Below are 14014 nucleotides of genomic sequence, written 5' to 3'. Positions count from 1 at the left end.
CTGGCCCAGATGCAGCAAAACAGGCCCAAACCATGATACTACCACTACCATGTTTCACAGATGGGAAAAGGTTCTTGTGCTGGAATGCAGTGTTTTCCTTCTCCAAATATAACCCTTCTGATTTAAACCAGAAAATTCTATTTTGGTCTCCTCTTTTCACAAAACCTTTTTCCAGTAGCCTTCTGGCTTGTCCACATGATCTTTAGCAAACTGTAGATAGGCAGGCAATGTTCTTTTTGGAGAGCAGTGACGTTGTCTTTGCAACCCTACCATGCACACCACTGTTGTTCAATGTTCTCCTGATGGTGGACTCATGAACATTAACATTATCCAATGTGAGAGAAGTCTTTAGTTGGTTGGAAGTTACCCTGGGTAACTACCCTGAAGTCATGGACTATTACATGTCTTCCACGTCTTGCATGTTGTAGGCAATAAGATAAGAAGAAAGCTGGTAAATCAGTTAAGAGCTACATTTTATAATGCTAACACTTTGTTCCAATAATAAAATTCAACCTCAATCAATTTAAAACAAGTATGTATTTAAATAGATATGACTATTATTTGAAGTAAGGCAACACCATCTGAAATAGAGAAAATGAATTCAAGAAAAAACTTTTGTACAATTGCATTTGGCCATGGTCAGTGTTTATGGATTTTTCCCTCTTAAGTCTGACACCTGGGGGGTGTGTTTTGACAGGCTTTAAGAGGCTGTTTAAGAGTCTGACTGTGTTTTTGAGACTCTTTTTTCCCCCCAGATGCCCAATGCCTGCTGTTCAAGGCATTCAAAGCATTTACAAAATGGCCTGCTACCTGGAGGAGCACAGTGTGGCCAGATACAATAATGTCTGTTTTAGGTCTGTAGAAAATGGTTGTATGCCAGTATCTCTCAACCCCCCAACACACATACACACACCAACCTTCTCTTACACTCTTTTAGTGTCTACTCTTTATTTTTTGCCATCACCACCCCAGACTTGTGTTTCCTCGTCCTGTACTTGTGTGTACACATGCCGTGCACATACGGTATGTGTGCTGTGTAAGTCTGTGTGTTAGACGATGCCAGATCCTGTTTGTGCCATGTGGAAAGCACACGGGCAGGCAGCTGAGGTGTGCTCTCACTGTCGCATGTCTCTCATAGCAACAGAAAGGCAGCGAGGCCACTGATCCTTTTATAGACAAAGTGAAACAGAATTCAGCCAGAATCAGCATGCTGGGTCATGATAAAACATTATTAATAGCACAAACAATCATTGGAGACCAGTGTACCAAAAACATTCTTAGTACTAGGATAAACAGAAAGAACATGAAAGTGCAAAAATGATGCCAGTGTATTTGTGCTCCTTGCGGTGACTGTTATATGTATGTCACCTACATACAACAGTCTAATAATCGTTGATAGACACTCAGTGTCTGCTACCGCTTTAGGTAGGCCATTTCTTGTTTTATATGTCTATACACTTGTTCTTTCCAATTATAAAGCAAAAATTGTCTCTGCACCCTTTTTCCTTGGCACAATAATATTGATTTTGGTTGCAGTTTTGTCATATGATTGTGTAAACATGCATTCATATTGGAATAAATGTGCCTCACGCTCTGTTGCTAAGTAACAGCCAAGCAACACATACCTTAAAGAGACTACTTAGCAGAGACTGCAAACACAAGCTACCGTGATTGTTGCTGGTGGTTTTTTGGAGGGGGGTTTTATTGGTTTTTTTTTTTTAGAAAATTAGATGCATGCCTTACAAATTCTGTGTCTGTCTCCATAAAAAGCCCTATTGTGTTATCTCCATTTATACTTGCGGATGTGTTTCACAACATCAGCCATGTATTTCGTACCCTTTCTCTTACTCTATTCATATGCAGATATTTTGTTGTGGAATTGCCTAGTACACCAGCACAGTGCCGGAATGAAGAGCTGCACATGCATGAACAACAGCAATAAGTTGCAAATAAGATTTTTTTTTTTTTTTTTAAAGATATCATACATAACTACAGTAAACAAGTATATGAGTCTTTTCACAAGCCAATGTGCCTGCTGAAATATTACTGACTCTCAAACAGAGACAGGTGGCATGATTGGCAGCGTTTAGCTTGTAGCTGCTAAAAAACCCAATTACTCAGCCAATCACAGGCTATATTTGTTGTGTAATTACCATATGGGTTAATGCAGTGATATTATGTGTAGTGGTATGTGTATTACAGTGTGCTTGAGAGTGTTTATTAAGTATAGAAGGTGTAATAGTGTTAAAGTGGCCTAGCATTTTAATGATTAGAGAGAGTAAGCCTGATTACAATCTAATACACCAACCTCTCATCACTTCACATAACACACACATGAACTTAGGCAGAGCAGACACACACACAGAGAGACAAACAAGAGGCAGCTCACAAACCCTCCATTCATGCGTTCATTCTCATAATGAAAGATTATGGAAAAGTTGAAGATATTCTACATTCAGCTGTCTTGATCTCTCTTCTGTTTTCAAAAAATACAATTGTATTATTTGTATTTTTTAATATTCAAACTGATTTCTTCTATGCTTATACATTATTATTTTATTCTTTGTCAATTTGTTTTTAGATTTTCACTCAAAATGATTTCATCATATATTATTATTATTATTATTATTATTATTATTATTATTATTATTATTATCATTAGAGGGCCAAGCACAGAAGGTACATAGGCACCCTATTGTTTTTCTACCTTTTCTCATTATTATTCTTCTGCTTCTTCTTCTGCTGGCTAGGGTGTATATGACAGCCCATAGAACCGCCTGGTAAAAAGTTGTGAAATTTGGCAGACTAATTGGGGAGGGTCTCATGAATATTCTGAGCAAATTTGGGCCAAGTACTGGCAATGCTCAAGCACCACCATCAGGGCAAATTTGAACCAAATTTGGAAGTGCGTTTGTACTGAACCATGTGTTCAAAATTTAAAAGGCTAGGTCAAGATGAGTTCAGCACAGCCTATGATGTCAATTTCCACCTAATTAGATTTTCTGCCATCTTAGATTTTGTCAAAAACTGTTGGGGGGTTTTTTGTTACTCTTCCTACGCATTTTGTCCAATCATCACCAAATTTGACAAACATAATATTCAGACCTGAATAAAAATTATCAAAAGAATTTTGATATTCCGAACGGTTTACTTGTAATGTGCCAACCAAACAGGAAGTGAGGCTGTATCTCAGCAACGACCTTGCATAATGACACAAATCTTGGTAGTCACTTCAGGACCATGTAAAGGGGTCCCTGACTACAAAATGTTTGAGAGCCCCTGTGCTAGGAGTCAATACATGCTGTGCATACAAAAAGATGTGTTTTAGTCTCTAACTCTATAAGTACAAGCGTGTGCCTATGAAAGAGAACAGTAGGTTTATACATGGGGGGTGGGGGTGAGGAGGGGGTGGGGTTAAGGTGATCATTGTAGACTCATATCAGTGGTGGGGTGGGGGTGGGGGTGGGTCGATAAACCCCCAGTGGTGGTTTAGAGGTTAAGGCTCTGGGTTACTGATTGGAGGTTCAAGCCCCAGCACAGCCAAGCTGCCACTGTTGGGCCCTTGAGCAAGGCCCTTAACCCTCTCTTCTCCGGGGCGCTGTACCATGGCTGACCCTGCGCTCTGACCCCAACTTCCTAACATGCTGGGGTATGCGAGGAAAAGAATTTCACTCTCTGTAATGTATATGTGACCAATAAAGGCTCATTATCATTAAACTGTGCATTGCAACAAAACGGTACACCTACAGTATTAACTGCATCGATATGGTAGATTTACCTGATGAATTGATTGCAGAAACAGGGTAGGCATATCTAATATTTTCTAACCATTTAATTTCTTTCTTCCCCCAGACCATGTTAACTGCAATTTCAATGAGTGCCATTGCCACCAATGGAGTAGTACCAGGTAAGAGACACCCTGTTCTTTACCCATAAATCTGCATTTACTATGTCACTGTCTCTGAAACAGTAGTGCTGGTGAAAGTACAATGTCCAGAACGCAGTGTCCCCAGAGCTATATTTACATGTCCATTATCCTATAATTAAGCCCTATATTCTAATAACAGCCTCTGCCTCACCTCCTGATTGGAGAAGAGCAAGAGTAAGGGCAAATTACTGAAATTGCTGGCTTTTCTGATTGTGTCATTGTCACTAATAGGAATTAAAGTTGTAATTGGGGCGTTTCCTCAATCTCTCCAGGGTCCGTTGTAGTATTTTATTGACTTGTAGTGTGAATTGCAACTGACCACTAGTATTTTAACAGCTGGAGGCTCCTACTACATGATCTCTCGTTCCCTCGGCCCTGAGTTTGGTGGTGCTGTGGGGATCTGTTTCTACTTGGGGACCACATATGCAGGAGCCATGTACATTCTGGGCTGTATTGAGATCTTACTGGTAAGATATTACCACTGTAGGTTTTGTGTCCTCTGTTCATTCACTATTCTTTTACTAGCGCAAGATTCTTTGTATACTTTCACCTTTTTTGTCCTCTTGCTGTCTTCTTTGTTGTACAGTTTTGCAATCCTACTCTCCTCTCTGCATTTTCATCCAGCCATCCCTCATTCTCTCATTGTTTATTTCTCATCCTTACTGAAAATTTGGCATGTACTACATTCCATTCTATACACTGCTCAGTTTCATCTTTGCACATATTCATTGCCATCTCTCTCTCTCTCTCTCTCTCTCTCTCTCTCTCTCTCTCTCTCTCCTTATTTCATTCTTTTTATGAAAGATTAATTATGTGGATTCTGCTTTAGTGAATGGAAATGCAATGGGAATGTCAGGTCATTTTTTTCAGCTGCACTGTGGTTATGGATTACACACACACACACACACACACACACACACACACACACACACACACACACACACACACACACACACACACACACACACATGTTCCCTACATCCCCATAGAAACAACTGGTGTATATTCAGCTTCTAAATTAATTCTGTGGAAGAGGGAGACAGGGTCCATGGCAGCCTGACTTGTATAACAGTTTTATCGTGCTGTAGAATAAAAAAGACACAAAATGCTATTTAAAAGAGTTGAGGACTGCCTCAAGATTGTATTTGAATTGCAACCCTGGAGATCTGATATTATGAATAGGTCACCATGACAACTAGCTGTCAAGGCATGTGTGTGTGTGTGTGTGTGTGTGTGTGTGTGTATGTGTGTGTGTGTGTGTGTGTGTGTGTGTTAAATCACTCATTAAATCATAAAAGCATACTCCTTTTCCAGTAATTCATTTCCATCAAAGTTCTGATGCTTAAAGAATTAATGAGTTTAACCAACTGTGCAATATTAAAGGCTTACTGCCAGAAGAATTAGGAGGCCATAAAATCCGGCCTGTTTAATTCCACGCTCATTTGGTTCGATTATCACCAATGACGCAAAACTGAGTAGAAGTTGGTCATTCCGAAGCCATCTTTTAAACTAAGAACAAACCCATCCAACCCCATGACAAATCCCAAGTGTGTTCTTCATCTGATCTGATGGATCTGTGCCAACTGTGCTAAAAGTGGCTGCTGTGACTCCAATTTTAAAGAAGCAGGATCCGGAAAACATCACTAATTTCCAGTCCATTTTCAATCTCCGCTTTCTGAGTAAGCAGTCAAAGAATGTGACAATTTCAGTCTAGTTTTAAAGCACTGCTCAGGGTGTTAATCTTTATATAGCTGCTGACAGAGGAATCATCAGTATTTCTGTCCTGCTAGATCATCTGAATGCTTTTGATGGACTATCACATTATGCTCAACTGTCTGGAAAATCTTAATGGATTAAGATTGCCACTGAACTGGTTTATATTATATAGATCTAACGTTTATGTATCTGCAGTCCCCTCTGAAACTATTGGAACGGCAAGGCCAATTCAGTTTGGTTTTTTGCTGCAGACTAAAGACATTTGGGTTTGAGATCACAAGATGAATATAAGAACAGAGTATTTCATTTCAGCTTTTATATCCTGGTGTTTATATGTAGATGTGTTAAACAACATAGAACATTGTACATTTTGTATCACACCACCCAATTTCTAGGTAAGTAAAAATATTGGAACATGTAACTAAGAGGTGTTTCTTGTTACCCAGGCGTGTCCTGTTGTTTAAACAACAAATAGCTCTGAACAGCTACTTTTGGTTTTAGCCTTCAGTTTCATCTGTGAAGACTGCACTTGTTAAAAGGATAAGCCAACATGAAGACCAGAGAGCTGTCTATGAGAGAAAAGCAAGCCATTTTGAAGCTGAGGAAATGAAATCAGAAGCATTGCACAAGCATTGGGCATAGCCAATAGCAACAGACACCAAATGGGTTGGCTAAGGAAAACATCTGGGTTAAGAATGTAACCCTGTTCCCTGAGAAGGGAACAAGACATTGCGTTTAGCATAACACTATGGGGAGCGCCCTTGCGTGCGACCAACATCTGAAACTTGTGTAAAATCATGCCTATTTATAGGCCTGCCGTGATCAGGTGACGTGGCAATTAAGCACATCGCGTGATATATATACAGCACCTGTGAACCACGGCGTCAGCCTCTATTAGCTTCGGCGTCGCTCTATCTCAAGCGAGTAGGAGATCTACAATCTCTATCTGTCGCCCCTTCCTGCCATGACTTTGCCCCTGGATTACCCAAGGCCTTCCTGTATCCTAGGCCTTCCTATTCCTAAAGTGCCTACATCAGCTGCCCAGCCTGTGGTGTTGTAGGCTTTATGCCCTCTTCCGTTCCTCACACCGGAACAAGAGAGGACGCACCTTCTGTGTCCAGTAAGGGCTCTCTGTACTTACGTCCACCGCACTGGACTCCAGTGGCAACCTGTGAAGCTCTGGTGAACTCCATGCCCAAGAGGGTTAAGGCAGTGCTGGAAAATAATGGTGGCCACACAAAATATTGACACTTTGGGCCCAATTTGGACATTTTCACTTTTGTTGCCAGCGGTTTAGACATTAATGGCTGTGTGTTGAGTTATTCTGAGGGGACAGCAAATTTACACTGTTACACAAGCTGTACACTCACTACTTTACATTGTAGCAAAGTGTCATTTCTTCAGTGTTGTCACATGAAAATATATAATCAAATATTTACAAAAATGTGAGGGGTGTACTCACTTTTGTGAGATACTGTATATCGACTGTGTTTACTTTTATGTTACATTGTTACTTTTTCATTTATTTTTGGGTCATACCATTTTCTTATATCCACTGTCTCTCTGATGCTCTCTTTTGCTCATGGTTTCAGATCTACATTGTGCCGCAGGCAGCCATCTTTAAGATGGAGGATTTGGAGGGGCCAGAAGCAGAGGCGGCCATGTTGAATAACATGCGAGTGTATGGCACCTTGGTGCTGACCTTTATGGCCGTGGTGGTGTTTGTGGGTGTGAAGTATGTCAATAAACTGGCGCTGGTTTTCCTGGCCTGCGTTATTTGCTCCATCCTGGCGGTGTATGCCGGAGTCATCAAGACTGCCTTTGAACCACCTGTGCTCCCGTAAGTACCTGGACCCTGCTGCTTTTCTAGTTTTCCGTTTTGGACTTTCTGAAAAAGTAAAATGGTGAAAATATCCATATACAATGTTATAAAGGTATTAGACTGCTCAGTTTGCATACAACTGGGATCTAGCTCCCAGATAGCATTTTGCTGTAGCAACCTCATTTCATATGTGCCCAGTAAAAAATTAAACGCTCTCTGCAGTTTCACTTTTCACATAAACACAGTGTCCACCTCTAGGCAATTCTCTTACCAGCACTAGTTTACTGTCTTAACAGTCAATTCTCATAGCCTTCATGATTATATGAATTACCCCACTACAGTGTCATAATAATTTTTCTATCTGAATCTCATCCAGGGTGTGCATTCTAGGGAACCGGACTCTAGTGTGGAAAGGCTTTGATGTGTGTGCTAAAGTGATTGAGAGAGACAATATTACAGTCACTACCAAACTCTGGAGTCTTTTCTGTGACTCAGAGTTCCTCAATGCCACCTGTGACAGCTACTTCGCCAACAACAATGTGACGGAGATACAGGGCATTCCCGGCATCACTAGTGGTACTCTGAGAGGTATACATGTATGCACACAGATTAAGCCATACAGTTATGTGAAAAAAAAAAGTATAACCCATGGAAATTGTTGCTTTTTTTGACATATTTGGACAAGCAAACATTTGATACTCTTTGAAACAGTGCCCATTAATAAAGTTGATACACCCCACAAATAAAATAGTCATTTTGTAGTCATTTTCACAATTTATATTAACAAAGAAAAAAAAAACAGCTCAATCACATGGAAAAAGTATGTACACCCCTGTATTTATCACACCTTCAAATCCATAAAATTAGAATCAGGTGTTCAAGATTGGGTGTCAGTTATCAGAACCTGCTTAGGGAATGTAGGTGGAACCTGTCTTATTTATACCCCTCTCATATCTAGTGTCTGGTGTTCCCTTTACTATTGAGGTGTGTGGTGTCATCATGCCAAGATTCAAAGAGTTCTATAGGGCCTTCAGAAAAAAAAAGGGATTTAAAAAGATCTCCAAATTCTTTGAAATACATCATTCCACTGTAAGGAAAATAAAATAAGTGATGCAGATTTCAAATGACTGCCAATTTATCAAGGACTGGCCATCCCGGCCAAGAGCAGACCACCTGATGCAAAAAGAAGTCACCAAGAACCCCAAAAATGTATCACATGATCTGCTAATACGTCTTGCAACTGTTGGGGTCAAAGTGCATGCTTCTACAATCAGAAAGAGGTTGTACAAATTTAACCTCCATGGGACACTTGCCAGGAAAAAGCCTTTGCTGTCTGAATAGAACATTTGAGCAAGACCACAGTTTGCCAATGAGCATATAGGCAAAGACCAGGCCTTTTGAATAATGTACTCTGGACAGACGAATCAGAGATAGAGTTGTTTGGTGACAGTAACAGCAGACATGTTTGGCGCAGACCAAAGACAGCTTTTCAGTAGAAGCACCTCATACCCACTGTGAAGCATTCTGGTGGAAATGGTTTAGGGTTGCTTCGCTGCCTCAGGGATTGTACAGCTTGCATTCATTGATTCAACAATGAATTCTGCAGAATTCTGAATGTGGACCTTTAAACAGGATAATGATCCTAAGCACACTAGCAAATCCAAGGAATGGCTCAAGAAGAGGAAATGGAAGCTTATGGAATGGCCTAGTTAAAGCCCAAATTTGAATCACATTGAAATGTTGTGTGGGAATTTGAAACGGGTGGTACATGCAAGAAAACCCTCAAACATCTTGCAACTGAAAGAATATTGCATGGAAGAGTGGTCAAAACTTCCATCAAGCGAATGTCAAAGACTGGTGGATAATTATGCAAAATGCCTACAAGAAGTAATACTAGCTTCTGAGGCCAAGGGTGTACTTACTTTTACCACAAAAGAATATCACATCATGATATTTCTGTTTTTTGTTTTTTTTTTTTAAAAAGGAGCTAATTTTCCTTGTGGTTTTGTTCAAGTATATTAACTTTATTAATAGGCACTATAAACTAAACTACATATAAAAATGTCCTGTATCTATTTATCCTTCTGTCTTCTAATTCTGTCTTTGTATATACTGTACATTTTTCTCATCATTACTAACACTTTCAATCTATCTTATCTTTTCTTTTTTTTTTTTCTACTTACTCTCTCAGAGAACTTGTTTGGGAATTACATGGAAAAGGGTGTTTTTCTGGAAAAGACCCTTCCTTCTGTGGAGGAGCCAGACGCTCTGCCCACCAACACTAAAGCCTATGTGCTATCTGACATCACCACTTTTTTCACACTCTTGGTTGGGATCTACTTCCCTTCAGTTACTGGTCAGTTATTACATTGCTGAATCTTGTCACATAAACATGCTAATGGTGAGAGAAAAACTATTAAGTTTTATCCATTTATTTGCTACATTAGTTGCATCTGTTCTTAGGGGGAAGCACAAAATTCTTTTTACTGTCGCAAGTAAGGAATATCAGTGGATGTCACTGTGGATTGCCCTCATCTTTGCCTCTGTGGACTATGTAGCCAGGGACCCCTTTACTGTAGCATAAATCCCATAGACTCCCCCAACAACAGAATTATTTCATGAACACTATTTAAATGTGTACTTTGTCTGTTTATAAAGGGAGCTTTCTAGCACGTTCCCGTCCATACAGGATTTCAGTGAGTTTTTTTTATTGTTGCAGCCAAAAATGCTTGATTTTGCTGCAGCTTTTATTGAAAATTTGCAATTCAATATGAGGAGATTTTGTGGGGGGGTTTTCGCAGAAAAGTACTTGAATTGGTAAAATTGCACGAAATTGTTTTGCATGGTCTTTCACAGTGATGTTTGTTGGTAAATGAGACCTTTTATCTGTACTCATGTTCGATGCAATTTTATCAAAGTGGGCTTTGGCTGAGTACACGTTGTGAAGGCATCACATGGCGGGTTGTGATGACGTCACATGACGTGTCTTGGCCCAAATCTGCGGTCATTTTGAAAAATTGCAAGCTCTTGCAAATATTGCCATTTCCTTTATTTCGCGTTAATATCCACGATTGCAAAATCGTGAAATCCTGGAGGGACCGCCTTTCCACTGACAGAACACATTATGTCCAGGTTTATATTATATATTGGCCTACTTGTTTTGGGGTTATTGTGATTTTGATTATTCAGGAATACATGCTAATAATTATAAGATAAACAATATATCAACAATCAGTAATCAATATAATAACTCTGATATGGTGGCTTGTGCTTTCCACCACTGTAATTAAATTAGAAAAAAAAAAACCACATAAACAAAATACTTTAAACTGATTTGATATAATTATTGTAAATGAGGAATTCTTGGATTTTCCAACCAAACACTGTATACTTGGAATTTCCCATTTCTTGTACATATTACACAACATAAACTTTTCATGTTTTGTATTTTGTGATATTGCCCACCCACTGATCTAATTGGCCATTTCATATAGTCTTACAAGAAACTAAAACATGCTTTAAAAATCTCTGTAGCAGTCACAGAATCATAAATGTGTTTGTCTATCTTTGTATGTATGTAACAGGCATCATGGCTGGCTCGAACCGCTCCGGTGATCTGCGGGATGCTCAGAAGTCCATCCCCATTGGCACAATTCTGGCCATCAGCACCACGTCCTTCATCTGTATCCTTACACATAAACCACACGCCATGCACATGCTTACACACACACACACACACACACACACACACACACACACAGCGCCTGTTCTAATGGATATACAACATAAAATGTTTTACTTGTTAAAGGAGAACTTTACAATTATCAGTGTGTCTGAAGTGTGAACTTATATTATCAACACTTCAGTACCAGTTTTATCAAGGATCTGATAAATTCCCATGAACCCCACCATATTCCTCCCCAGTACATTTACTCATCATTGGATGTCAAATTAAACTGTTATATTGTATCAGCTGTCTTTCTCACAGGGGTTTGATTAAATGGAGAAGTAAGCAATTGTCTTTCTCTAACTCAGCCTCTCAGACATGTCCAGTGTAGTGATGTTCGGTGCCTGCATCGAGGGAACAGTCCTGAGGGACAAGTAAGTTTTCATCATGTATTTTTTAAATTTGTCATAAACATGAATGTATATATCATGTAGCATTAACAGCAGCACCTCCCTGACTGTGTGTGTGTGTGTGTGTGTGTGTGTGTGTGTGTGTGTGTGTGTGTGTGTGTGTGTGTGTGTGTGTGTGTTTTTGCAGATTTGGTGAGGCCATAAGAGGGAATCTGGTGATAGGTACACTGGCATGGCCATCTCCCTGGGTCATCGTCTTCGGTTCTTTCTTCTCCACTTGTGGGGCGGGGCTTCAGAGTTTGACCGGTGCTCCACGTCTTATGCAGGCCATAGCCAGGGATGGGATAGTGCCATTTCTTAGAGTGAGTCACACATGTACACAACATTTATTATAGTATTCTTTTTTTTTTTTTAAACTAGTCTCCAGGAGGCACAGTGGTGCAGTGGGTACTGTTGCCACCTTACAGCTCCAGGGTTTGATCCTGAGCTGGGGTTACAGCCTGTATGAAGATTTGAATGTTCTCTCCATGTCCACATGGATTTCTTCTGGGCTTTCCAGTATTCTCTCACCTACTAAAACTAGCAGTAGGTGGATTGGTGACTCTAAATTGTCCTTAGGTGTGAGTGAGTGTGTAAATCTGTGTGTGGTGCCTGGCAACTGACTGGCATCCCATACAGAGTGTATTCCCACATCACACCCAGTGTTCCTGGAATAGACTCCAGATCCACAGTGACCCTAACCAGGATAAATTAATTCAATAAGTAGTGATGAATTTTATCTGGGGATACATGAAAGTTATGGAGCTTATGCAATACATATTACATATGGGACTGTGCAATGCATTATAAATTGGACATTACACATGGTATTGCGCAATATACTTTCTATTGCTTTTTTTTTCTATTCTTGTCGCTAGGTCGAGTTTTGCTTGTTGTGTGATACTTTGACCACAAGGAGTTGCACTAGAATTTCGTTGTACAGCTGTGCAATGACAATATAGGCATTCAATCCAAGTTCACATCATGTATCACCTGAAAAGGCTAAATGTTTAAGGTGTAATTAAAGGTGTACAAGTAAAATGTAAGTATTCTGTTTTACTCTATGTGAGACTAGTAAGTAATTGGATTTATGGTATATTTTAGTATATCGAATATTGCTTAACTCTGTATAATAAATGCGTAATTAAAATAACATTTATTTTGTGGTTGTCCATGTGACTTTTTCGTAAACTGAATTAAAAAGAAAAAGTAAATACTTTTTAAGGATATTAACCAAATTTTTTTAAAAAATAAATAAATTAAATTAAATAGCACCAGTACAGAAAAGTACAACACAGAGCTTAATTATTTGTTATTTGAACCCAGGCATGTAATTTTTTTTATGTGGTAATTTCTATTTAAATATGATCTTTTCCTTCCAGAAGCTAATTTCCACACGGAACTAGATTGCAAAAATGTGGAGCGGGAAAAGAAAAAGAGAAATTCATTTATGTACATATTACACAAACAAAACACCTCGTACAAGCCAGTTTACAGTGTTTATGGGTGTGGGGGGCAGGTTTTATATCTCTGTGTGTGTGTGTGTGTGTGTGTGTGTGTGTGTGTGTGTGTTATAGGTATTCGGCCATGGCAAAGCAAACGGGGAACCCACCTGGGCTCTGCTCCTGACTGCCTGCATCTGTGAGAGCGGAATCCTTATTGCTTCTCTGGACTCAGTCGCTCCAATCCTCTCGATGTAAACGTCACTCATTGTAATCACACACTACAGCGGTACCATAATTGCATCACTGTAATAATTACATTATTGTCTTATGTTCTCCCTCTCTGCAGGTTCTTCTTGATGTGCTATATGTTTGTGAACCTGGCCTGCGCTGTACAGACTCTGTTACGGACCCCCAACTGGAGACCTCGCTTCAAATACTACCACTGGTGTGCATGACACACACACACATACACACAGGGCAAACAAGAGCTGGAGTGAATTCTAGAAAGAGTAGAGTATTAGCTAATAGATGTTGGCTGGTGATGTTTGCTTGGAGAAACAGAGCCATGATTTGAGTCACCTTTCCATTTGGGGAAATGAAGTGTATTTCAAAGCCAGTCATTTCTTTTTAGAAAGTCAAATAAATCGTTAATGCAGAATTTATCCTTTCGCCATTACACGAAGTACACCCACTATTTGGGTAAATAAATGAAGTCGCCATCACAAAACTTGACTTCTCAGACTTGAGACTACTTCAGACGAATATTAAATATGTCTCTTTTCTTCTGTCTCTGCAGGGCTCTGTCATTCCTGGGCATGAGCCTGTGTCTCTCGCTCATGTTCATCTGCTCTTGGTACTATGCCATCGTTGCCATGGTAATCGCCAGCTGTATCTACAAGTATATCGAATTCCGGGGGTGAGTGGAACGTGATTGTGACGGAGTTGGGAAGAACAGGTTTTTGGCACTCGATGTGGCAGGAATTCTGC

The 14014-nt window shown here is 39.8% G+C and overlaps 1 protein-coding gene across 2 annotated transcripts in view; it reads left to right on the top strand.

Moving 5' to 3' along the window:
• The window catches only part of slc12a5a (solute carrier family 12 member 5a), a 185283-nt gene that overhangs the window by 154791 nt on the left and 16478 nt on the right, over positions 1-14014 (top strand). For both annotated transcript variants that reach the window (XM_017479483.3, XM_017479484.3), the window contains exons 5-15: positions 3853-3907; positions 4265-4395; positions 7237-7484; positions 7843-8054; positions 9658-9822; positions 11051-11149; positions 11510-11567; positions 11731-11905; positions 13160-13278; positions 13374-13472; positions 13824-13943. In XM_017479483.3, coding sequence (XP_017334972.1) covers positions 3853-3907; positions 4265-4395; positions 7237-7484; positions 7843-8054; positions 9658-9822; positions 11051-11149; positions 11510-11567; positions 11731-11905; positions 13160-13278; positions 13374-13472; positions 13824-13943 — 1481 coding nt within the window. The remainder of the gene's footprint in view (positions 1-3852; positions 3908-4264; positions 4396-7236; positions 7485-7842; positions 8055-9657; positions 9823-11050; positions 11150-11509; positions 11568-11730; positions 11906-13159; positions 13279-13373; positions 13473-13823; positions 13944-14014) is intronic.

Source organism: Ictalurus punctatus, chromosome 11 (assembly GCF_001660625.3).
Source record: "Ictalurus punctatus breed USDA103 chromosome 11, Coco_2.0, whole genome shotgun sequence".
Taxonomy (NCBI): domain Eukaryota; kingdom Metazoa; phylum Chordata; class Actinopteri; order Siluriformes; family Ictaluridae; genus Ictalurus; species Ictalurus punctatus.
Note: the sequence above shows the minus strand (reverse complement) of the source record. Positions and strands in the feature narration are given on the sequence as shown.